The 26,825-nt window shown below is 42.0% G+C and overlaps 1 protein-coding gene across 1 annotated transcript; it reads right to left on the reverse strand.

The window, feature by feature from the left end:
- Nucleotides 1–11,773: 11,773 nt before the first annotated feature.
- On the reverse strand, nucleotides 11,774–25,798 carry CIDEA (cell death inducing DFFA like effector a). The gene is made up of 5 exons (XM_051610043.1): nucleotides 25,694–25,798; nucleotides 21,318–21,474; nucleotides 20,962–21,108; nucleotides 17,921–18,102; nucleotides 11,774–14,726 (listed from the first exon to the last, which is right to left on the reverse strand). Exons 1-5 carry the CDS (start codon nucleotides 25,729–25,731, stop codon nucleotides 14,594–14,596), a joined length of 657 nt encoding a protein of 218 aa, XP_051466003.1. The 5' UTR covers nucleotides 25,732–25,798; the 3' UTR covers nucleotides 11,774–14,593.
- Nucleotides 25,799–26,825: the final 1,027 nt, after the last annotated feature.

A 26,825-nucleotide genomic window follows, 5' to 3' on the forward strand; every position in this document is an offset into this window, starting at 1 on the left:
AAGCCTGGCTTTTTTCCTTCACTTAGCAGACCCTTCCATATGCTGATGTGCAGCTCAACAACTTGCCATTATTTCTGCTGGTATGCTTACTGGGAACACGCACTCTCCTCCACATAAACACACCCATGGCTGGCCACACTGATTAACATGGGCAGAAAACACAGGACTCATGCAAACACAAACAGCACTAATGGCCTCATCCTCTTCCCCTCTCAGGCTGATCAGATGGAAGCCCATTAACAGAAAATAAATATGTATTTGTATATGTCTATACAATATGGATCCCTCCAGTAGCTGGTCTTAGACACTCATCCTATTCAATAGCTGACCTCTGGATCCAAAGTCTTCCCAGCTGCTGGAATCCTTATCCCCAGAGGGCCACAGCTCCACTCCAGTTGCTAGTATTCAGAACTACAGACACACACACACAAACTATATATGGCTCCCTCCCTCAGTCTAAGCTGGTCTTAGGACATTTCACCTAGTTAGTATCTGGACCCTGGATCCCCAGCAGCATCACACACAGACATAAACATGTGAACAAGTCTCTCTGGTAGCTGGTCCAAGACTGTGACCTTACCAGGAGCTGAACCCCAGACCCCATCACACTCTCTGCAGTTGTAGTCTTGGAGCCCCTGGTCCCTCCAGTAGCCACTTTACAGATCCTCTGCTCTCTTAATTATCTTATGTGAATTTATGGCTTCTCCAAAACATGACTTCCAAGGTTCTTACACTACACTCCAGCTGGCCTGGCCTGGTGGCTGCTAGTGACCACACACTGACATACAGATCCACATACTGTGCATGCACTCCAGTGCCTCCAGTTGCTCCACCACAGACAAGAAGATTATGAAGTGTGCCCCTCACCTCTGATTGCTGGCACTCAGACCACTATACATACATATGCACATGGAATACAGAACCCCTCTCACCCAGGGAATAATTCAAATACAGCTTAATAAAACAAGACAGACTGAGGTGACCAGGTGCAAGGCCTCCCCTCTGTACAATGAGCCAGAGAACCTCTCCCATTGACTGGTGGTGATGGGTGTCACACTCAGTCCATGGACTGATTCCTCTCTAGGAGGAGCTGGGGCAGAGGCTCCTTTTGTTTGGGTATGTTACTGGGTTTCCCACACCTGCCACTGTTCCTCTGTGCTCTTTTGTGTTCATAGAGATAAGCCTTGAACCACATAACCCATTATGTTATTAGTAGATCAAACCCATTTGATCATTTGAATCAAATTATGTTTTAAGAATAAAAGTAAGAAGGAAAAAATTGATATAGGTAGGCCAGTGAGAGGGTAAAAGAAGCAATGAGAGTGTATTGTAGCAGAGCCTTTAGCCCAAGTGCCTCCTAAAAAGCTGTAGAGATTGCACTGCCAGAGCCTCTCATCTTTGAAAGGTTTGCCTACTGTTTGGGAGCAGCAGTTGGTTAAACACCAGTTTCACGCATATACAAAGTAACCCACTGAAGTACGTGTAAGACCTTAGAACTGCGTGCATGGTGAAGGTGAGCAACAGTGTACCCAATGAATTTGCATCTCACTTGTACACATGTTATAGCTACATAAATATGTTCTAAGATTCAGTCAGACCTGAATCATCTTGCAGCTTGTCTGTATTTTAATGCTGGTAATGTGAAAAGAAGCAACACCTGTTTGTTGGTCATTGCATGTAAATGTACCTTCGAATCCTTTTCATCCATGCCTGTGTTTACTTAGTTCAGCTGACTTAGGAGGTAGCAGTGCCATTATAACCACTGTCTACAATAGCCTGCACATTCTCTAAGTCTCTGTAGGCTTGGTCTGGGATTTTAGAGGCACTTAGGTGTTTCAAAATCCTACCATGTACTTAACTCCTATGGATTACTGCTGGATGTATTGTAAAGCCCCACTAAACACCTCTTGGAAAGTTAAGGCACCTAAATGTCTTTAAAGATTTCTCTCTATGTGCTTCATCTGACCGAGTCCATGAGATTCATTCTCTAAATAGATTAACATAGGCACATACCGTAAATTCAGTGTAATAGATTTTCACTTCTTGTATTTGGCTGTGTAGTCTCTTTCTCAGGTACCTATAAAAACATTGAGTTCTAACCTTCATAACTCAGTCTTTTTTTTTCTTCCTGTTAATTTCATAGGCTAATTTAATATTCACAGCATGTCTTTTTATCATGCAAGAAATAAGAATAAAACTTTCTGAAGATTTCACTTACAAATCTACTCCATTTTTTTCCTTTTCTCCTTCTTTTTGCAATTTTAAATCCACTTATGTTGTTTTAAAAATCTATTAATATATTCAACCTAAAAAATTAGTAAAATGTCACTATAGCTACAAACTATCAGCCTAACTTTGCAAACTCACACTCCTCACAGCCTTTTGAACAACCAGTTTACATTACTTACAATTTCCAAGTATCTCTTGCTCCCAGGTAAATAATAAAAGAGGTCCATGCTTACATTTTAGGGAGTGGCATGACCCTATGATAGACAGGACATGATTAAGGAAAATCTGACTGCTAGGCCAAGTCTGGATTAGACTGATATTTCTGGCTGGTAAAAACTTAGAACAGTTCATTTCCACTAGGCAACTCTTCGGTGTGATGGGCAGAGCCCATGTGATCCTTAATTCCTGTTAGTCAGCACTGACAAGGACTTTGGCTGTCGTCTTAGCAGTGGTTATCAGAGAGTAACAACAAATGAAAGACTCATACTGCTCCTGTGCAAGATCCACCTGCCTTGAAAAAGCTGCATATTTTCATGGTCAAGACAAACTGATGGGGCTGTGTGGGGTTGCAGAACCTCCAGTGTTCTTGGCTTTAGGCTTTCTCACATAGCCCTTGGTCTTGCAAAGGGTAAAACAGAAGTTGATACCTAGAAGATGATGAATTTCACAAGGCAGGACAAAATGTGTGAGGTGCCCATGCTACAGAGTAGAAGGATTTTCAGTAATAGAAGACCAAGCAATAGACATTTCCCACAAAGTCACATGGAAATTTGCTTTAATGTCCTGAAAAAACCCCAGCAATGTTCTTCTGTGTTTAGCTAGTCATATGATATGATTGTTAAGCTGCTTCCTGCTTTTCAGGAAACACATTTTTGTTTATATCAGGGTTGTTGCTAGGACTATTTCTATTTACTGGAGTTTTTAAGGACTAGACAGAAAATTCATGTCATAGCAGTATAGTTAATATGAAGCTACTATTTTCTGTTTCAGAATGACAGATGCTGTATTTTTATACATAAGAATATCAACAAGGGTCCATCCAGTGTTGTAAAGCTTGTTAGCACTTATACTAACTACCAAAGAAATAAATATAATTCACATGGTGAATTCACTCTGACAGCTTGTAGCAGGCTAGTAAATGCTACTAACCCCATGGTCATCGTTACGAAGAAGGTCCCAGGGTCAATGTTTTTCCTTTCTTTACTGTTTAGTTTAGAATTCTTTCATGGAGGAAAAAAAGAAATTATATATATATATATAAAAAATATATATATATTAAAATATATATATATAAAAATTCTTACAACTGTTTGGCTTTGTTGTTTGTTGTGGTTTTTTTTTTCCAGGCTTCCGAAGGAAGTAACATACAGGAAGTCATGCTCTGTGCAAGTGTGTGCTTGTGTATCTCCACCACCACCTCCTTTTCAATCTGGCAGCCTCCTGTGATAAAATCTGGGAGAGCCACGTGAATTCCAGAGATACTGCAGCTGCAGAAAGATCTAGAAACAGCTCAAGAACCCAACAGCATGGTTAAATCTTTTTAAAGGTGGAAGGTAGACAGCAAGATACACACAGAAACAGGCAGTCTGATAAGGCTAATGCAAACATAGACATTTACCACAAGTGTTTTGCAGCTTATATTTTGCCTAGAAGAGCCACTATATTTCATATGGTCCTCAAACAGTTCCTTGCTTTGTCCCCCTCTTGTTAAGCTTTTTGCTGTGGAAGCTATGTTGTCACTGGTTGCCATCTACACTCAAGCATAGGTCTCAGGGGTTTGTTTTAATGCTGCTCACTTATCTGCTTTATAACTCTCAGTGGAGATAATGCTGATACTTGTGGTTTAGCCCACAGGATTTTGTCTGAACCTTAGGATGTTAAAGCAGAAAACACTACATCAGATCAGAGGTAAATATGTTTATGGATGAAATGTCTGAGAGACCATCAAACCACATGGGAGGAATTCCACCATGTATTTGAAAGGAGTATCTAGCTGTATTTTCACACACTTTTCTCACCATTTGACAAGATGAATGGAATAACCCTGAATATTAACGTTTTTTAGTTCAGTCACCGTAGTGCTTATCAGCACTTATTGTCTTTCAATTCATAATACATTTTCTGTCCTTTCAGAACAAGTATTTTTCTTTTATCCCTTTGTTTCTCCTAGTGTTTAGCCTTAATGCAATGATAACTCATCCAGAATGTTTTGCAGAGCTGGTCATAGTGATTTTTATGCAACAGCTGTAGCAGCTGGAGAAGAGGGAGGCATGTACCTGCCTGTTTTGTCAGGCAGAATGTGTTTTTGGTGTGGCCATATTTTTAACTTCCATTCTAATAGTCACTTAGCTACATAAACAAACAGAGCCAGAGAATGGGCTGCCTTGTCTGTTCAACAGTCAGAAAAATATCCAGGTTAGTGTTTTCTTACAGGTACAACCAAGAGTATGGAAATACAAAATTAAGGCAGGAATTTATCTGCTTTCAACTCTCCATCCTCTCTGCACAACAGAGATTTTGGGGAACTGAGGACAGAAGGAAAAAAATATTAGCTGGAGTGTGTACTCTCCATTATCTGTATCACACAGTGAGTGAGTGGTACATCTGTAAGAGGACAATGAATTTGAGATACTGCTGACTTGCTTTTAGAGTTAGTCAGCTCTGAATAGATGCCAACACAATGCAGAGTTTATCAGTAAAGTCCTGGTGTTTTGAGTGCAGGAGACATCAGAATGAAGCCAAAATGGTCTTTTAATCAGGAGTCATGCTAAAGAATATAATGAGAAAAAGCATGTTCTGACCAGATAAGCATGTTGATAGCAGCTGGTCTGGATTAAATAGAAGATCCATCTATCTAGAATTACATCTCTGACAATAGCCAGTGATGGGTGCTAAGGGAAAGAGTATGGTGATGCTTCCCACAAAGTGCCCTTCTACATCCTGGCAACCAATGATTAAGGCATTCTTGAACCAAAGAACAGATCTGGACCATCATATATTTAATAGTCCTTTTGAAGCATCCGGTAAGTTATGTAACAGTTTTTTTAATCCAGTTACACTTTAACCCACCAAAGGCTTCTATGGCATTGCCTGCCACACCCAACAGATTTCTATTCTGTGAAGATCTACTTCTTTCTGCTGTAATGCTGATGCCTTAATTTAGTGTCCTGTAATTCTTCTGTTTGGAGAAACAGCAACTAACAGTTCCTAATGACCCCTGTAGCTGCTTGTAAGGTGAAGGCTTTAGTACTTGTTTCATTATTTCTTTCCCTGTATGTCCAACATTTGCTGAGCTGAAAGTATTAGCTCAATCTGCCTCTGTTTGAGAAGCACATTGCACTCGTGTGACAGTCCTTGCTTACCACCCTTCTCTATGTGTACTAGCTCTACTGCAGATTCTGTGAAGTGGGAGTTACAGTATTCAAATCATGGCCATTGTTTTGTGCAGTGTCATAGGATGCTTCCTGCTATGATCTTTATTTTCTAGTAAGTCTTAACATTCTGTTTGCCCCCTTAATTGCTGCTCAGTTAGTTTTTTGTTGAACCATCTGCACTACCTCCAACTTGTCTTTTGAGCACGGTGACAACTATGCTGAGAAACTCTAGTTGTTTTGTTTGAATAAGTAAGCTTTAAATAGAATTAATCACTTTGAATTGTCATACTGTGTGATTTAGTATGCTGTTTGCTTAGGTGTACTTTCTTAGCTTGAGTAGCTAGATTTGCTGAAGCCATAGACCCCAAGCTGTGGACTTACACATAGGTATGCTTACAACTGGAATAGATTTAATTTTCTTAGCAGTTTTCCTAGTAGCTGGTACAGTGCTGTTTTGTCATCAGTGTGAAAAGAATGCTGATAACACACTGATGTTTTACTTGTTGCTAAGTGGTGTTTTTCCTCAGTCTAGGAGTTTTTGGTTCCCCATGCTCTGCCAGCAAGCAGGTGCTCAAACCAGAAGATAAGGAGGTTACAACTGTCAGCAGAAGCTGCAGCTGGACAAAACAGCTTAAGGGTCTCCCTGTAAACAGACAAAGAATCTAATAAAGTGCTAGGAAACCCCAGACCAAAAGCCACCATGCATCTTATCCCATCCAGCTCAATCTCCTTAAGACTCTTAAATAAATTTTGCAACAGTGATCTATACTGCAGTATGTGGGAGGGAAAGGGAGGGGATGATAGGTGTAGGTTGCATTACTCAAACTAACTTTTCATGTTTTTATTCTCCAAGAGAAAAAAACCCAAAACAATAGCCTCTAAGACAAAGGGTTGGAGCCCTGTCTAGACAGTCAGTTATTTAACACTTACTAAGCAAGGCACATATTTGAGATGAAATGTGTAGCTTTCCAAGTAAAGTTGATTAATCTCACTGTGAGAAATACTTTTTTTTAAGAGCAGTTTTGCAACTAAAATGAATTATAAATTACTAAAATCAGGTTTTGGGTTTTGCAGGTGAGTTACATTTTTCTGTCTCACCCTTTTTCTCGGTCGGTGAGTGGCTCCTGGCTGCCACTCTTCCCTCACCAGCATAGATCCTAGTCACCTGCCACACATCCAAACCAGCATGCTGCTTCTAGCCAGCCCCACAAATGATCCTCTCAGATTACATTTGTAAGGAGAAGAGCATCATTCCTTGCAAGTCCATCAGCCCCAGGACAAAGAGCACAGCAGAAGCTGTGGACAAAGCCTGGCTTATTTTTAACAGCGCAGTCTGCAGAGCTGTCAAGGGCGGGTGGGTACAGCCGCTGCAGGAATGTGGTCTGGTACTGAATGCACAAAAACATCTGAAGCATCCCCATCTGAGCTGGGTACTTCGAGAGCTACCAACTGGGAATTAGGAAGGGAACATTTACACACAGAAAACAGATTATTTTTCTTTTAGAAAACCACTCTGCAGCAGTGTGACTATGGGTGTACGGGTGTGTATGCCTGTTGCTGCCGAATGCAGCCTATGAGCAACATTACCATATTCATGATTGTAAGGCTTATGAATGCCAAGAATGTAAGAGGTCAGTCTGGCCCGTGGCCAGGACTCAGCCCACTGCCCGCCCACGGGGAATAATCCGTTTCATGGTCCGCTTGTTAAACAGTGCACCGGAATGCGGGAGGATACGGGGTTGCAATATATGTTGACTGCAGTATTGAATGCCATTGCTTTGCGGGAAGGGTGCGGAGATGCAGTTGTTGCCTGTGCACAGAAGATGACTGGCAGAGATATATCTCTGGTGTGTCAAATGATTTCACTGTGGTGTCCCATATCTGTACTGTATTGAGGACTTTATATTACATATGGCCTGTATGATCTCTCAGGAATAGGACACAGCTCAGAGTAGGCAGAAGCTTTTTATCTCAGGACAGCAGTTTGTTTAGTATGGAAGACAGTTATGCTACAAATGCTACATAAACAAGGGGCTAACCAGTTCTATACAAAAGGACCATACTAACTGCAGATAAAGACAGATAAACATTTCCTTTTTAAAAACTTGAATTTGCTTAAACACCTGCCCCCACCACTTCCTCACTCATCAACTGTTTTTATTTTCAATGTGGCCAAAAGGAATCTGGAAGAAGGTGATGGAATGCCACAAGAGGAACAACTTAACAGGTTGCATGTGTAAAGCGGTCACCAGAGCAAGTCACAGAAAAATATCAGAAGGAATTGAGTGCCTCAAGCTGCTGACATCTAGGGAATGGCATCAGACATAGAGAAAGGTTTAGATGAAGGAAAACAAGAGCAGTGCAAAAAGCGTTGAGAGCTTCCAAGTGAAAAACAGGATTTAGCAGCTGGAATTTTCTGGAGGAATGAATTCAAAAAAACAAACAAATGTCAAAACCAAACCAAACAAACAAAACTTCAACCTTTTGGAGAGGTAGAAGTCATGGAAACAGAAGTGACTTTTATCCATTAGATTGCTACTGCCTTTAGTCATTGCTGATGCTGCTAATGACAAATCCTGCTTTGTTTTCATGGATCACAACTGCTGTGAAAACTAAGCATGGTACCACATCAGTGCCAGATAAGACTAGGGGGAATTGAGAGAATTGTTTACTGAATTCAGTGATCACAGAGGTTATACTAATAAAGACTGTACTTTTTGTATCTAGATGAAATTCTGATCTTAATGTAGTTTGCAGACAATGTTTCTAATGATGAGAAAAATCAGCTTCATCATCCCATCCAAACATGAACGAGTTTTTCTGGGAGGCTGGAATATTTTCAGCAACTATTTAGCCATTTCTGGTTTCAGATAATATGTCTTTATTGTTGAATAATCAATTGCCTCTGAAAACAAATCAGTTGTTCTGGGAGATGGTGACATTTGGAAGGCAAGATCACTCAGAGAACGGTTCTAGGCAGCTTTTCTAGGCAATGTCTCTAAGTGGGCAAAAAAAAAGCAGGAAACCTGCAACTGGGAGAACACCTAAATTCAGCATATTTGGTACAGCAATTGCTGAAATAATGCCACTGGCACTCTAACTTTTCAGGAATAAAACAGTACGGTAGACTTCAGTTTCCCTAGTTCAATAGTAAAGCCATAGTCCTTCTTATACTTAAATTACATTTATTGTTTTCTTGCTTATTTTTTCTTAATTTTTGATGTGGGGGAAGAGCATTTGAAAACAGTACTTAATAAAAGCAGCAGCAAATGAAGACATGTACCTATGCAATGGAAGATGCCTTGTAATTATAAATGCTTTTAACATAAAGGATTATGGACTTCACAATGTAATTACAAAATGCATCAGAAATAATTATACCTAACTTTAAAGGACTTCTTAGATGTCTGAGATTTCTCTGGGTCTATAACAGACTGACTACCCACATCATTAAGCTACTGTTTTCTTAAATATAGCTATTGTCTAAGCTTTTTTTTTTTCTTGACATACTAGAGAATCACAACTAACCAGTGACAATAGTTATGTTACTTAAAAAAACCCCAAACCTACACATAATGCATGCTAATTATTAAAGCAGACTTCTTAGAAAACTGATGATCAATCAGCTTTTTATGTTGGAGCTGCATAGAATGCATTATACTGATTCTGTAGTCTAGGAGTCCTTCAGGAACTGTTTGAGCATTCGTCCTCTTCATAGGGTGCAGTCTTTCAGGAGCAGACTGCTCCAGTGTGGGTCCCCTCACAAGCCACTGCCAGAAAACTTGCTCCTGCTTGGGCTTCCCTCCACAGGCTGCAGCTTCCTCCAAGGCCAATCCACCTGCTGTGGCATTAGGGCCTCCATGGGCTGCAGGGAGATAATTTTTTCACCATGGTCTTTTCTGTGGGCTGCAGAGCTTCCCCTTCTTTTCTGACCTTAGTATCTGCAGGGCTGCATCTCATGTTTTTCTTAGTCCTCTCACAACTGCTTCACAGCATTTCTTATCTTTGCTTAAATAAAATTCCACAGAGGTGCCACAGACTTGCTGAAGGGCTCAGCTTTGGGCAATAGTGAGTTCATTTTGGAGCCAGCTGGGAGCAGAACTGTACAATGCAGAGGCAGCCCCTAGTGTCTACTCAGAAGCCACTCCCACAGCACACATCAACCCCACAGTGCCAACACCTTGTCACTAAACCAAATACAGTGCTATTTTGTGCTTTTCCACAGCAAGAAATCATACCTTGATTCTCCCAAGGGAGGAACTGCTCAATAGTCAAGCTCTGCAAAACTGTCCCTCAAGCTGAGTACAGGATGTACTTCTTAGATAGAAGTGCACTGGATTGATCACACTTGAATGCTGTTCCTCCTTAAGACTAAGTTAATCCTGAACTAGACAAATCTAATATTTCCATAAACTGAATACTTCCTTACACTTTTTTTTTTTTAACAATCAAATGTGTACTACTGTATATGTAGGTAAATAGCTGCAGGGAGTTTTTCATGAGGTCCTTGATCCTTACAGTTTGGTGAAAACCAGAGATTGCTGAAACCTTCTATCTTCTGTACTCAGCAGTATGTAGTCTTTTGCAGCTTTGATAAAAGCTGGAGGAAGGCATTCCCTTTGGTATGAAAGGAAACACAGTTTGCATGGTTTCTGAGGCCAGAAAGAAAGTCAGCAGTAAGGAGTTCAGAAAAAAAACACCATCTAATAGTATCAAGTTGCTTTACTGCTTCTGTCCAGCACTTGGAAATTGTCTGTGTCTGACCATAAATCCATCAATATTCATTACTGTTTCAGGAATGTTATTCTGGAAATTAATAGAGACAACATCCAAAGCCACCATTTTAATGTATTTATTCATGGACAGTGTTCCTTAAAATTGGCACCACCATCAGAAAAGATTGCCATCACTGACATAATTCTCACCCATCTCTATTTTTATAGCAAGGTAAATTATTGAGCTTGAAAGCTGTGAAGTGATACAATACTATTATTTTAACTTGACAAAATAGCTGTGCTCATGTTTATAAATATCTTAACTGCATATATGACAAAGTAGGGTAGAAAAATCAGTAAGAAATGCTAACCCCCCACAAAGATACTTATATTGATATGTTAATCACATTAGTACCTCCAGCAAAAATTGAGGCACCAAGTAAAAAACATACTTTGGTTTTAAACCTATTTTTGTTTTTAATTCAAGAAACTTGTACATTTAGTTGAAGTACTGTCTCAGGAAAGAAGCACGATGAAATGATTTAGTTATAATTCTAGTCAGTTACAAATTCCCTTACGTAGCTATCCTCACAGTTAATGTTTTAGAATTACCAACATTTCCTAAATTGCTAACACCTACCTCTTTATTCACTGTACCAAAGAAATTTACAGCCCAAAATCCTATTTTCCTTTCTGTAACCTTCCCTGCTCTGTATGGAAGGCATTCAGGATGCTTCTTTGAATATATTCCAAAAGGTCTAAGGAATTTAGACCCTGCCTTTTCCTCTCCCCCTGGAAAAAAAGAGCTTGTACTCCTGTTTCTACTGAAAGAATAGGAAGGTGCAAGAAAGCAACAGCTTAATCAGTTTATGAAAGGAAGGAAATTAAGTAAGGATAAATTACACACAAAAAGCTACTAGATCCTTCATTCTAGTCATGAAGAGAACAACTTTGTTTTGCCTGCAGAACATGAGTAGTGCCTGAATCAACAAGATTGAGTACTTCAGTGAAAATTCCTTTTTTGGTAACTAGAGAGTATGACTTGGTGCATTGTTAGTAAGTGATGCAAAGCAACAGGCAAAAAAGGGCCAGTGCAAGCAAGGAGGCAGTAAAAATGTTTCACACCTTCCAGGTCAGTGCTCCAGCCTTGACAAGTGCGAAGTAACTGGGGAATAAAACTTAAAGCTAAAAATACTACTAGAAAAGCTGGCCTCCTCTCTACATACCCGCAGTTAAGAGCCTGTGTTTTTAGTTTTTGTTTCTTGCTAGATACTGCATACCACTCATATATAATTTCTGGAAATCTACACAATGCTGAAGTTGTTGTTTGCTGTGTACCACATACAGCTGAAATAGAAGCTGTGCCTCCTAAGCAGAGTGTAAAAAAAAAACAACAAACAAAACACAAACCAAAATCAAACTGCCTCCAACTCAGAGAATTACAAACTCCTCCAGTTTGACTCAAAGCCAAAACTTTATCTCTGGAAAGAAGTTAGTGCAGTAACAAATACAATCCCCCAAATACTTAGTGACAAAATGCAGATTCAGAAGCAACAAACATTTCAGACCCTTCCATTCCACGACATAAAACTCCCATTCTGAGAAAGTATCAAAGCTGAGTTACTTTGTTCAGTTGTTTGCATTTTGAATTAAAGAGGGAGATGCTGTGAGATGGAGACTTTGCAGCTCCCATGACCTTCAGCAGCTCAAGTTTTCTGTGCTAAGCTGCCAAAGAAGCAGCTGCCTAAAACCACTGCAAATTCATATGGAGTTAGAAACTAACATAATGGGGAAAGCTAAGATAGTGCCATTGGTAACTACAGAGCATTACTTGCCTAACAATTGCCTCTGGCTGTAGAAGGCTGGAATTTGAGATCTGCATAGTTGAGACTTGCAAAAACTTTTGTATTACAGATGTTGAAGAGACATTTCACACAAATTAATACAATGTTGGACTATGCAAGTTGGGTGGGGTTTGGGTTTTTTTTGTTTATTTAAATGTTGATGGTCCCACCAATAGCAACACAGCATTTATCTATACATATTTTTAGAAGCATTATATAGAGTTTACTTATTTTATTAGAAGAAATGATCCTTAAAAGCTGAAATAAGACCTTGCACTGCATCAGTTAAATGCAGTTCCTTGATGGGGGTAGAAAGACTGTGCGCAACAGTTGTAATGGCAACAATCACTTGGGGCAGTGGGTGAGGTGGTAAAAACAATGCAGGTGAAGTATAAAGCTTCCATTTTAACATAAACTATTCTATGATAATGAGAGAGAGGTTATTGGTTTCTTTTGAAGGAAACCTCACAGTGTCACAAGTTACAGGCATTCTTCCCTGCAAGAAACTAGGGAGGAACCAGACCTTCCTTTGCCCAGAGCTGTGTGCCCTCATCACTCCAGCAAACAGTCACAAGGAAATGGCAAACAGCAGAAATCAGGAAAAAAAAAAAATATTTTTCATAGCTGTCTACTTATTTGTAATACCTTTGCTGAAGAAACAGGCAGAGACCTAGAGAACCTATGTCCATCAGTCCCTTTAACAGTGGGATTTAGGCTGCTTTTTATCACATCAGTGAGTTGAAAAATGCAGCTCCAGCTGGGTAAGTCACATTCATAAAGAGAAAACAAAAATAAGCATATAAAGGTGAAATTTGCAGGTAAAAGAAATATTCTTACATAGTGACATTTGAAGTGAACAGACCCAGATGACAGGTCATGATGGACCAACCATAATGCTTGGTCTTTTCTATCCACCTGCTCCTCTTTTAGCAGATTTAGCTTCCCTCTGACCAATCAGTGCAGGTGATGCACATAGTTAATGGATTCCTGTCTCAGCAGAGGCAAGGCAAGACCATAGGGTCCACACTGGTCCTTTTCCCTTTTGCTCCCACTGCCTTCTTCTCCCCATTGTTCACTCTGTCTCCAGAGCTTCTCCTTCTATGTGGCACCTGCCGTTAGGCCAGACACATTACCTCTATGTGCTGTCTCCTTAACAGCTTTCAGTCTTCAGCAAGAATATTAAAAGTTACTCAAATTCTTCAGGAGCAAGAAACTTAAAACCTCAAAAGACACACCTGTCAACTTGGGGCTTTTTCCCTTAGCAATGGGAGTTTGTATTTTGACACAAGATGCTTAATACTGCTCATTTTCCAGTTTTCTACACTGTTGAGGAAAAGCTTGTTATAAGCTAGTCAGACTAGTAGCAGTTCACTAAACTGTAGAGAACATTTTGGACAATTCTACCTAAGGATTAAAAACTTTGTCCTTTAATACAGCTTGTCTTGGGAGACTATAAAACTTAACTATCCAGTTTAGAGCACATGTATGTTCCATAAGTGTCCTGCTGCTCTCCCCTGAACACAGGGGCATAAAAATCCAGCATCTCTTATAGATCCATGCTGCATGTACCTCAAGTACTGTTCAGGATGTAGTGTCATCTTTCAGCTGCACAGTAAAAACTACAAAAGTGGTGGTTTAATCCCTGAGGAAGCTTCAGCAGGTTGCTTGTAAGCCATATTCAAGAAACGATGGCAAATACTTCAGGCATAGTAAAGAAATATATCTGGTATGAGCTGTTCTAACCTGAACTTTTTGTAGATTTGAAGAAAAATATGGAGAGCTACAGTGAATTATTTTTCCTGTTTTAAGGGAAGTAAGGCTAAACTTTAAGCTTATGCTTAGTAGTTGCACTTTCTCCAATTTGAGTTGATGAGAGTAGTCAGTCACTGAATCAAGATTCAGTTGTATTGTGTTTTTCCATTGGCAGAAGTAAATAAGTACACTTCATTGTTCTGTACCTCAATGCCAGTTGAACACCAATACTAGCAGCATAAAGAGCTTAAAAAACAAACAAAACAACACATCTCCCTCACCTTACAGCCCAGTCTGTTCAGAAGACAAGTAGACAGCCATGAAAAAAAAAAAAAACACCACAACCACCAAACTATATTTTCATCAGCACAAGAAATACCCCATTGGTTACAAAGCATGCAAGTTTAAGTATGCTTAGTCTCCATGTTGAGTTGCTGGGGCAAACACCTCTCTCCTTTTGCCAAATTCTCAGATATTAGCCACCCATCCTGTTGCTGTGTTAAGAGCTTGTGAACACCAAACACTTATTTTATGACTAGGCCTACAAGCACTCCCAAATGGGAAAAATGTTAGTTCACATCAGTGGACATCCCCCTACTATAACACAATTACATTCAAAATTGGGCAAGATAATGTCTTTAAGCAAATGGGTCTGATATCAGAAGTGTGGTGGTGTTCATTACTCCCGCGTTGATCTTGCGCATGTGCCATCTTCATCATATTCACCCATCAACTGCAACATATACGTTCCAGTATAGAGAAGAAAATGTCCAGTTACTTGTGCTGCATGGGATATTAGCTGGATCACCCTCCTAGAAGAAAAGCCATTTGTTTGAAAAAAAAAATAAATAAAATCATTCACCAACAGGGTGATGTTGCCCCCTTATCCTCCCACCCCCCAGACCTTTAGGGTGAGCTAGGTACATATATTAAGAACTCTCTCATTCCTCCTCCCTTCAGAGAAGCTGGTCATTTTGGTACCTTCTCTAAAGCAAATACTTATGTGGTTGTTGATTAACTGAAAACTATTGAAATGTTGGCAGAATCAGAAAACACATTTAACAAAGCAGGCTGTCATCCTATTAGACATTTACAGGCCTTCTGCAAAGCCATTACTCAAGTGACTGAAGACTTTGCCTGGGAGCCCAGCAGCATTGCTGCAGCATGAATCCCTCCTACCTCACTTTTAGGCCATTCACTAATACAACACTGCATGTATCTCCAAACTACAGATCAAACTTGATTAGATGTGAAGCTGAGCAATAACAATATAGTGAATGCCCAACAGCAATACAAGCAAAGCCAGGCAAATTAATGCTGTCCAATCTGCAAACCTTAAGAATTCTCAGTTCACTACCCTTCTGTTTTTTTTAAAGTTTTAGTAAGTATCAGCATTCAAATATATAATACTGTGTGAGAATCAGTACAGATCCATAAACTGAGATCAGGAAAGCAGAGGTCTACAGTAAACTGTGGATCACCACAGAATTGCAAGGGAATAGAGATTGTCATATTTGAATGGTTATTTATTCAACTCAGTTATATATATGTCTTACTTCCATTCTCCAAGAAACAATTGGGACATCAATGCTGAGAGCTACATTCAACCCTCATTGCCTGAAAGTTAAGTAGGGTCTCACAACTATGAAGCTGAGATATTGGGAAAGTGGCATACAAGAACTGGAATCATTCCAAAACTGGAAAGGAATCAGTTTCTGAAGATGCAGAAACTAGACCAGCATTCCTCTTCTACAAAAAAAGAGGAAAGATTTTCCAAATTCCTGTCTGAGAAAACATACAACTGTGAACCCTCTGCTGCTGTTCACTTCTCCTTTTATCTCTAGCAGAGAAGGCAAAGTTATCTTCCTACAAACTATTTTTTTTTTCCACTGTGATGAAATAAGGTTTGCAGTCAAAATCCAGTGCTTCAAAAGCATAGAATACCCTGTACTTAGAGCCTGGGGAGCCTTTAAAAAACACTGTACACTTATTCACGCTTCTCACACATGCCATTTCAGTACATCCTTCCCTCTACCAGAGGGTACAGGACAAGGGGCTATACAGTTGTAAAGAAAACTGCAGCTGGTACTGAGTTTTTGAGCAGCTGCAGTGTGTCACTTGCACACAGGAGCAGTTGTCACTTAAGCCATGGAAGAAGTTATTTGTTGAACTGGCCATTTGATCCTTCAGTTGGACACCAGAGAGAAACTGTTAGGGGAAATGCACTAATCAGATCTGACAGGCTTTGAGCCCCTCTCTCCAAAGAACAACTGCAGCATTTTAAAGTCCTTTCCCTTCACACTCCACAGGTGGGCTCAGAGAGTGGGCAGAGTTAACAATCTGGAATTCATTAGCAGAGGGACCACACCAAGAACCTATCATCCTGTGTCTTCAGTTTGAATAGCAAGTTGAGATTTACTGTGTTCAAGAGTACTCAAGGTTCTCTCTTCTTTCTTATCTTGTTCTTTGCTAGCAGACTGTTTTCCCACCCTGACACTTCCCTTACAGCTTAACTGTAACATAACAGTGCTTCTAGAAAAACTCCACAGCTACTTCAGCTGTTCATCAGTACCATTTCCTTCTCACCAGCTGCCCTGTGTTGGCAGGGAGGCAGAACTATCACTTCAAATTCTCCTTAACAGTGTAAGTTCCAGTGCTGACACTCATGTCCAAAGCAGATAGCCAGAAATCAGAGTTTGTTCTTGTTCAGGAGACCTGACAAACAAAAACTGGAGGAGTGCAGATGTTCAAGGGTAAGCCTTTGCTTTGAAGAAACCCTAATGAAGCCAGAGCTAGAGGTGGACACAGCATATAGCTGGATGATCACTGCAGCAGGACCAGAGAGATGAGTCTCATCTACAGTCACAAAGCTGTAGCCTGAAAGATTAAACAAGGGACCACCTAAGTAGAGTGGGAGAGGTCAGACAAAGTCAGGGAACAAGATTAGCATTATAACGCCTAATACCTGCATGATGAGAGGAGATGTTGTCAGAGGGACTATTTGAAAACTTCAAACTAAAGATGTGTCTCAGGGGAAATGAAAAGCTCACTTACAGGCATATACATCTGTCAGTTCTGTGCAGAGCAGATGTTGTCCTCATGTAATAAAATGCAGCAACATTACACTGCTGTGTCTCAACCAGAATTTGAAAGGCCAGGTAGAGAAATTCAGGGCTCCAGCTTTAACAGTTGTCAAAGTACAGCACCACTGCGAAGCAGTCTGAACTCAGAAGAGGTTTTCTTCAACCAGGGCAGGACACAACTGGTTTTAACAAAGTATAGACTTTTAACATGTGGTTGAGAGCAGTGAGCCAAACTGGTTCTATTTTGTCCCTGCATGAGACAGAATTTCCCAATAGCCAGTTCTACTAAACTCACAATCCACCCCATATTGGTCCTGCAGGAGACAGTGGTGCTCTAGGTTCTGTTAGTTTTCTTAGAGACCAGTTGGCTTAAAAACAGTAACGTCACAGTCTTACTACAGATGACAAATTCACATTAAGACAAGAGAGTGTCATATCTCTTCTATTTTCCTTTGCCTTCATGTAGCTCAGGTGGTGAATTTGGCAGCCAGGTACTGCAAAGTCTGAGCAAGCTGTAAGACCTTTGCCATTAGATCTCAATTTCTTCTCTCATCTCATTCCCTTGAATTCCTCTCCTCAAAGAGTAGATGCTTCTTCCTCAGCCACCTGCATTCTTCAAACAAGTCAAAGGAATCTGGGGAAATTCTCTCCTGAAAACAAAGAGACTGCACCTACACCCATGTGGTGAACACAAGCTGATAGGATTTTTGCCTTGGAGGAAATTTAAGGTTCCACCACAAAAAAGTTACGGTAAGATTTTACAAGTCCACTATCCACCTTACAAAGGAAGAGTCAGAATATTAGCCAGTATGTAACAATCAATAAAAATATTAAGTTTATAAAGACACCTCCTTCACAGAACCAATAAGCAAACACAGATTTTACATTAACATTTGCCTGATCAGTAGTGGAAACATACTTACCGCAATACACTTTTTGCTCCCATACATTTGATATCATATGAGACAGAGTAGATCTCATAGAAAGTTGCCTTGATATTTAGGCAGCCAATAAAATCCCTAGGGTTCAGCTTGTACAGATCAAATGTGATGTTAGCTACTCCCATTTTCTTCTTTGGTCTCACAGCAACGACTCCATTTTTTGCCTAATTTAAAAAGGAGGAGAAAGGCAGTTTGTACAGTGAGCTGGAAGACTACAGCAAGACAATTGTTAACAGTGCAGCTCCTTAGAAGTACCTTGCTTATTCCAGTCTTTGGGCTAGTTCTCAGTTAATTCTAAACTAGAATTAAAAGCATTAGCACAGAAGAAAACAAGTCCATAGCTTACATAATATTGCTCAAGTTCTGACCAGGCTTCTGAAGCTATTTCAAACAGACACAGAAGTTCTAGAGTGATATAGCATCTCCTGAATATTTTTTTCCTGTAATACAGCTTCTTCTTCAGAGTATACTGAAGCCACAGGTAAGGTCACTGGACAGTGTTCCTGACACCTAATTACCCTGGTATGTTCCAGCTGCTAGCTGAGGCAGCCTAGTTAGCTCACACTGAAACAGGCCACCAAATAACCAGGATGACATTAGGTCCTTCTGTTTAGGAAGGAACAGAAAATTGTTGAGCACTCTTAGAGACAGCTGCCAGCATGACATCTGTGAAAAGTCATGTCTGTTCAAATCCTGGCTCCTAACACCTCTCTTTTTCTTTCTACTAAAAATGTACCAAGGAAAGGGAATCACTACTGATCAAGTTTAGGGTTTAGTACCAAGTTTTTAAGAAAAAAAAAATAATAAAAGGAGGAGGAGGAGTGTGGAAAGTCATCTTCCACCTTAAATCCGGCCTTCTTTATTGAAAGCAGCCCTAATCTGCTTCAGGGCTGACAGTGATGCTTTCAGGATTTCTTGCTTCAAAGAAAAGTAACTGAAACAGCAGAGCCGTGTTTACAGAGACACCTAGTGGATACAGGACATATTCCGCTCAGCATATCCCATTCAGGGTTAACGATTTGGCAGCTTCCAAGCTGCTTTTTGCCTGCTGAATAAAGCAATAATGTTGCGTAAAACTGTCTTTCTGTACTTGTCATCCCAGCGCTCAGACAGTGCCATGGTAAGTCAGACCAAGTTATACACTTTAGTATATCATTAGCCAGTAATTTTATGCCTGTTTTACTTTGATGGCTTTCAAGCTCCAGCAACAGGGCCCCCTATCAACAACAGTTTTGGATATGTACAAGGCTGGACCGATGGGTCAAGGACAATTCTATGAGGTTCAACAAGGCCAAGTGCCATGTTCTGCAATTGGGTCACAACAACCCCATGCAATGCTAAAGGCTTGAGGCAGAAAGGCTGGAAATCTGCCCAGAGGAAAAGGACCTGAGGATATTGATTGACAGGTGGCCAAATATGAGCCAGCAGTGTGCCCAGGTAGCCAAGGAGGCCAATGGCATCCTGGTTTGTATCAGGAATAGTGCAGCCAGCAGGACTACAGATGTGAGTCTCCCCTGTACTCTGCACTGGTGAGGCCTCACCTTGAGTACTGGGTGCAGTTCTGGGCCCCTCACTACAAGAAGGACATTGAGGTGCTAAAGTGTGTCCAAAGAAGGGCAATAAAGCTGATTAAAGGTCTGCAGAACAAGTCTTGTGAGGAGTGTCTGAGGGAACTGGGACTGCTCAATCTGGAGAAAAGGAGGCTGAAGGGAGACCTCATTGCCCTCTGTAACTACCTGAAAGGAGGTTGTAGCAAGGTGGGGGTTAGTCTCTTCTCCCAAGTAAGAAGTGATAGGACAAGAGGAAATGGTCTCAAGTTGTGCCAGGGGAGGTTTGTATTGGATATCAGGAAAACATTATTCATGGAAAAGCTTGTCAGGCACTGGAACAGGCTGCTCAGGGAAGTCACCATCCCTGGAGGTATTTAAAAGACACATAACTGTGATGCTTTGGGACATGGCTTATTGTTGGACTTGGCAATGCTAGGTAAACAGTTGGATAGGTTAACCTTAAAGGCCTTTTCCAGCCTGAAGAAGGGCAGCATTAAAACTTGTTGTGCTGCCATGGCAGACAGGACATAGGGCAGAGTGAGAAGGAGGAAGATGGAGTCATACCCTGACTGCAACTTCTCTTCTGCTTTTGGAGGTCATGGCCCAAATGCAGCAGGTTGATAAGCCAGTGACGTATATTGGGGAAAGTGTACAAGCTGCCCACACTGCAACAGGAGACTGAAAAAGTTAGGCCATGTGACTGAGCCATCTGTGTACAAAGTGAAAAATGGTAGGCCTGCTTACAGCTCCTCAGCTAGCGCTGCACCTGGTGGAAGAAATTTTGATGCCAGCTTTCTAGCAACAGCCTTTTAATAGAAAGACAATTAGGACTTGGACTCCATTTTTGCAATATACATATGACTATTCCCCCACAAAACCACAAACTGGACACAGAGTTTATACTATTAGAAGTCTAAAGCTAGCCAACCTTAATAGGTCTTAAAATAACTAGAAGCATGTAGATCAACATTGTTTTGATGACAAATTTTAGCTCTTTGCAAGATTAAACACTGGCATTATTCTAGCATTCACTAAACCAATAACGCATCCACAAGGAGAAAGTCCATTTACACTTCTTAATTTGGGAAAATTTCCCCCTCTAAAAGCTAACCTTTAGAGACATTTTTTAACTTCATGCAGTCAAAGTCCTAATTTTCTTTAGGATACAAAAAGGCTCAATAAAGTTATTTCTGAGGCTCTCAAAAAGCAGAGGATTTCCCCTGAAATTATTTTCAGTTGTAAAGTTTCATTTTGATTCTTGGCACATCTTTGCCAACAAAGATTGCTGTGTACAAGCAAGGAACAAAAAATGAACTTGTTTTGTCAGCCAGGAAGATTCAACAAGGAGTTCATACCTTGCCTTCTTTCGGGGAAGTTTTCTCCCTCTTCTTCCCTCTTTCCAACAATTTTAGCAGCCACAGACATTCTTCCATTCACTACTATTCAAGTGAGAGAGAGGTAGTCAGCACTTACTTGTGTCCATTTCTGTCCTTTTTCTAGAACCATGAAGTGTGTATTATCATCCAGGGACCTGAAGAACTCTTCTGTGTCCACAACTGTGCCATCTTCCTCCAAAACCAGAGTAACTATTCCAGCAGATATAAGGAAGGCATCTAAAGTCTGCAAAAAAATATAATTTTTTAAAAAATCAGTAGATTTTAGCATTTGAAAGAGAGCCCAAGCATATTGATACTTGCTTAACTGCCATATTCTTCTGAACTTCCCAGTAAGGATTTTTTTTTTTTTTTAGAAGAAGAGTCTGTGGGTTCTCTTTCTGGGATACTGTACTTTAGAGTAATTTTCAGCCAGAGTGGGAATGTTTGCTATACCTTGTTGATAAGCTCTTGCAGACTGCTTGCAACAATTCCTTTCCGGCTGCTTCGGGAAGCGTTGGACACACGGAAAGGTCGCCCTCCAGGCATGAGAGGAGGGAACAGGGTCTGTTTTGTTACCGCTCCCACAGATGCTCCCATGGATACCAAAGATCTAAGACAAATAAATATTTAGCATAGTTATAAAAATAGTAATGTCAAGTACTGTGAGAAGGAGCAGGACTGTTGAGCTCAGTGATGTAAGAACATTACAGGAGTAGTTCACAGGTCACATTAGACTCACGGAGCTTGCTTTCAAAGCTAAATACTACATAGCCCCACAGACATGCTCTCTCTGACATTTGAAAACACTTCTAAAATTAAAAACACTTCAAGCAGATGTGGGCAACCTCTAGCTTAGCTGATATCAAGGTCAGTTACAGTGAGGGTGACAGGTTTTAACACTGAATTTCAAAGGCAGGAGCTCTTACAGCATTCAGCCATATTAGATCATTATTTTTACCTGCAAGATAAACAATCAGATGATACACAAAACTACTTTCAACTAATGAATTGAGGTATGAGTTCACTTTAGGAAGACTGAACGTTTCCCAGACTTAAAGCACCTAACACCAGAACACAAGTGGAGCTTTTTGACAGTTACGCTTGACGCCAAAACAGCCAAGGTTCGGAAAAAACATCTAATCTATAAAACTTCATGTATTTTGAAAATGTCAAAATAAAACTTGTTTGTACTCCAATGTATCAAAAGAAGTCAAATGAAATAAAAATTAAGACCAAAGTATATAAATGTAGAGTGTTGGAGAAGGCTGTCAGAGAGGCTAAAAAAAACCCCAACAACTTACAACACTTTCAGGAGAAGGTTTTTCATTTTCCTGGGCAATCACACATTTTCAAAGTGACCATTTAAGGTTCCTTTAGGAAAACTGAGCGCATATAGCTCACAACTGCTTTGTCCCAAACCAAGGTACAGATGTGCTCCCATCTATATCTAGTGACAGCTTTTTGCTGCCAAATTACATTTATTAAGTCAACAGGCAGCCAGTTTGCCAAAAAATCACCCTCTGGAATGACACCTGGAAAGGACTGATGTCTAACAAGTCTTTTAGAGGGAGACAATATTTTGCCTCACAGACACCTGGACCACCTGTATACCTTTTGCTCCTTAATGCTGAATTGCATAGGAGTGGGAAAAGGATGTATCCCCACTTCGTTCTCCCACATAGGTGTAAAAGGTCAGTATTATGTAGGAAAATCCTATTCTCAGACACTTCCACAGAGGGGAAGGATTGAAGCAGCAGCCTCTTTCTACATACAGCCAAAGAGCAAATACAATAATTCCTAGGGAAATGATGAAATGGCACAAAATTACTCAACTAATAATATCTCAGTCACTCATACCTTTTTGTGCAAGTCCACATTCATTAGGGACAATAACTGTCTTTTCCAAACCTCTTATCTGGTCTTTAAGCATATTTTTGGGGGATGAAAAGTAATTTCTGTGAAGTTTAAGTAATTAATTTCCGGCTCTCATTCTGAGCTGCTGTTCTATAGGGCTTTGGGCTATTGTCTTTCCTCTGCACACCAAAGAGTACCTCTTCTTCAAAAACTCCTCAGCATTATTGAAGCTTTTATTTTTCAAAAGAGAGGAGACGTTCAGCAGGGTCACTCTAGCTCAAGTTGATACCTTCATGGTAGTGCTATCTAAACACTAGGTTCCTGGCTTTCAACAGTTTGGATATAACACACACACCTCTTTCCTTCCTCTAACAAAGGTGACAAGGATGAGCAACCACTATGGCTCTGAGGGGAGGGGCACTGTTTCAAATTTAAGAGCTCCTCCTTGAGTAAGGTAAAGACTAAGGAGGAGGACAAGGTGACAGAGTAGCACTGACAAAGGCATGGAGGCTCCACAGGAAGGCAAGGGTGTGTTTGTTAATCTCTTTACTCCACTAGTCCATGGGCAGCTCCCATTATGAAACACTCCAGTCTTTTTCTCAGACAGGAAGCCTGCTCATCTATCTTGGGGCTGGTGACTCCACAGGGCACCCTGATGTTAGAAAGCACAGCTCTCAGGATTCAAAATACAACACTTTTAGAGCTAGTTACATACCATTCCCTCTCACACATTTGTAAACTAGCATGTAGAATAGTCACTTGAGTGGTACACAGGACAGCACTGCCAATATTTTTTTTTTTTTATGACAGAAAATACCAATCCTGTTGAACTGTTTTCTTTCCCATTACTTAAGCCAAGCTGCCATTCACAAAAGACAAAATGTAAGAAAAAAAAGCCAAAACACACATCCTGATACATAAGGGTGTTAGAGCTACAGCTCATGGGCAGGACCTGATCTAACAAGGTTCACCTCAAGCATTAGCACAGCCAACTCTACAAGCCATATTTTGCAGTTCTGAGAAGGTGTTTCTTCAGGATTCATGACCAAAAACTTCACATTGCTGTCCAGTTCTATCAGATGTAAAACATCAGAGGAAAAAAACCTCCAAGAAACAGATTAATAAACCAGGACTTTCATTAGCTCCACCAGACAGTCACTTAACAGGAGCCCAAGTCTTTGTGAGTTCTTTAACATTGATGTCATTTCACCTACATTTCAGTAAAACCAGTCAGTACAATCTTTAAACTAAGTTTGCTAATGAAGCAGTGAGGCTGGATTCCAGTGGAAGCTGAGGTTTCATTTAGCTAGAAATATGAGGAAACAAAAAAACAGGGTGATTTTAAAAAGCTGTACAGAGCATGAATCCTGCCATTTCTGGGCCTATTGCTGAAAACTTGGTTTTTCTTTGTTTCCCCTGACAAACAAAGGCCACAGACTCAAACAGGGCATACAGGGCTCCTAGGAAGATCCTTTTTTTTTTTTGCTGCAGCTGTCCTCAGAAACCAGACAAACTGATTCCTGATACAGAGAATTCTTCTACTACATAGGAGTTTTTAAAAAAACAATAAAACCAAACAGAAACAAACAAAACCAACCAAAATCAACACCCCCCAAAAAACAACAACAAACCAAACCAAACAAACAAACAAACCCACCAAAACCCACCAAACCACACAACAAAACCCAAACCTATTAAAAGCTGATCAACCTAAGTGAGGAAACAAGCAGTGGAGAGGCAAGGAACACTCCAAAGTGTAGTCAGCTTCATTATAAAGTTGAGTGATACTAAGCACAGACAACTCCACTATTATTTTATTGAAGTCGAAAGGATCAACTCCTAGCACTTCCCTGAAGGAAAAGGGGATTTTATGTCAGTGGAAAACAGAAAAAAAATACAACCACAAGAACAAACATCTTCCAACTCCAGCATCTTGTCTGGCTTGTTTTGCATAGCTACAACTATCTAGAGAGGGACTCCAGAGATACCGCCCCGAGCATTCAGCGCAGCCTCAGGTCTCATGGGACAGATGATTTATTTATTTATTTTTGAATCGAGCCCTGGGATTAAAAGCCCGCCTTGAGCCCTGTGCACACATTTCACTCTCTATCTTTGTTTGCAGTATGCCTCATATGTTTGCCTAAGGACGTGGTGCAATGGTCTTCGGCCTCTCTTGGGAAAACTCGGCATTGCACAACACAAGCGGCTTCAGAATATACGGCACGGCTTGAGTTTTAGGTTAAAGTTGACAGACAAAGGACAACAGCAGTAACAGCAAAGCCAACAACAACAGCAACAAGAGCCACAGATGAGGCAGAAGTCTCAGGGTTCGGCCAGATGACAGACCTGGTTTCCCTGGTAAAGCATGACCTGCAAAGACCCCAGGACCGCAGCGAGAAGCCTTTGCCCGGCGCACACGGCCGGCCCGGCTGGTGCGGCTCGCACGGCCGGGAGCCCCGGGCTCCGCTGCCCCACAGCCCCCGGGCGGCCGCTGCCCCACAGCCCCCGGGCGGCCGCTGCCCCACAGCCCCCGGGCGGCCGCTGCCCCACAGCCCCCGGGCGGCCGCTGCCCCACAGCCCCCGGGCGGCCGCTGCCCCACAGCCCCCGGGCGGCCGCTGCCCCACAGCCCCCGGGCGGCCGCTGCCCCACAGCCCCCGGGCGGCCGCTGCCCCACAGCCCCCGGGCGGCCGCTGCCCCACAGCCCCCGGGCGGCCGCTGCCCCACAGCCCCCGGGCGGCGGGCAGATCCCAGCCATTATCCCTCAGGAAGGAGCTGAAACCGCCAGCCTCCTGCTTGCGGCTCCCCCAGAAACACCCCACCCGAGGCTGGGAAGGCTGCCAGGGCAAGCCCCTCGGGCTTCACCCCCCGCTCTCCACGTCCGCACAACGCGCCCTTGGAGTCGACCCCCGTGGCTCGGACGCGGCCCTTCCCAGCGCCCGCCGGGCGCTGGGGGAGCGGGGAGCCCGGCACTCACCGCACCAGCGAGCCCACATAGCCCCGCTTCGGCTCCATGGCCAGCCCAGCCGCGGGGCAGCTCCGGTCGCGGCGCTTAAGTGCGGGGGGAGCGGCTCCCGGCCATGCCCGGCCCCTCCCGCAGCCGCCCCGCCCCGAGCGGCTCCTCCCGCGGCAGCGGGGCCTTGCGGGGCGTGCGCGGCATCAGGTGCGAGACCCCGCGCCCGCGAGGGGAGGTGTCTGCAGGTGCGTGCTTCGCCTGGTGGTTCCCCTGGGAAGGGAGGAAGAAGGAGTTTGCCTGGCGTGTGTCTGGGTTCCAGGCCGCAGGTCAGCTAGCTGCAGCTGAAGTAGCAGCAGTGGGAGCCAATCTCATTTGCAGCCTCTCGGCATTAGGGCAAATCAACGGATTAAACGTCTCAGCTTCTGATTTTAGAGCCTGTGAATAAGCTTACAGCTTGGATTAATGTACACAGTAGCATCAGTGGAGGTATTTACTGTTACTCCTACAAGCAGAGCACCGGTGACTTCTGTTTGTTGAGCAGGTACAAAGGCAGTTTTTCCTTTTTATGTATACCTCTGGGCAAAGATACAGTGTTTTTTGGCTCTGAAACCTGGTTCTGTCTCTCGTGTGCAGCATTGGCATTGCACAGGGAAAATGAAACCAGGAGCCTCAGAACCGAGCTCCCGGGGGACAGCCTGACCTGGGCCAGCCTGAGCTGGGAAACCTTATTACTGCTGATTAGGGATAGACTCCAGAGGCCCTTGCCACCAGCCCCGGGGTCAGGAATAGGTAATTACCTAGTTACCTAGATAGCTTTTCATGCACCAGACTGTTTAGGACAGAAGAGCTGCTCACTGTATTTCTTTACTCTTCAGGCTTCTCTAGCTGGCAGGCTGACACCTGCTAAATGTCTCCTGTCCCTAGCTTTGGGGCCTTTATCAGCTATTAAAAAAAATCCAAAACTATTAGTTCAGGGCATATTGTTCTCTTGGAGGACCACACCTTCCTAGCCTGTTCTGAGGAAAGTAGCTATTTACTCCACCAAACCTTAGACCAACAGACTTCCCATTGGGAAGCTGAGGCCCAGACTTTTATCTCTTCCTCCTAAGGCTACATAGAGCTTGCAGGTGTATGGACATTCTTCCAATATGTC

Source organism: Apus apus, chromosome 2 (assembly GCF_020740795.1).
Source record: "Apus apus isolate bApuApu2 chromosome 2, bApuApu2.pri.cur, whole genome shotgun sequence".
In the NCBI taxonomy this organism is placed as follows: Eukaryota; Metazoa; Chordata; class Aves; order Apodiformes; family Apodidae; genus Apus; species Apus apus.

Coding starts and splice junctions, on each gene's coding strand:
- CIDEA (XM_051610043.1), bottom strand. CDS start 25,731: ATGGAGCCGAAGCGGGGCTATGTGGGCTCGCTGGTGCG. Junction 21,475..25,693: donor TATGTGGGCTCGCTGGTGCG/GTGAGTGCCGGG, acceptor TATTTGTCTTAG/ATCTTTGGTATCCATGGGAG. Junction 14,727..17,920: donor GGAGCAAAAAGTGTATTGCG/GTAAGTATGTTT, acceptor CTTTTCTTCTAG/GAGGGTGATCCAGCTAATAT.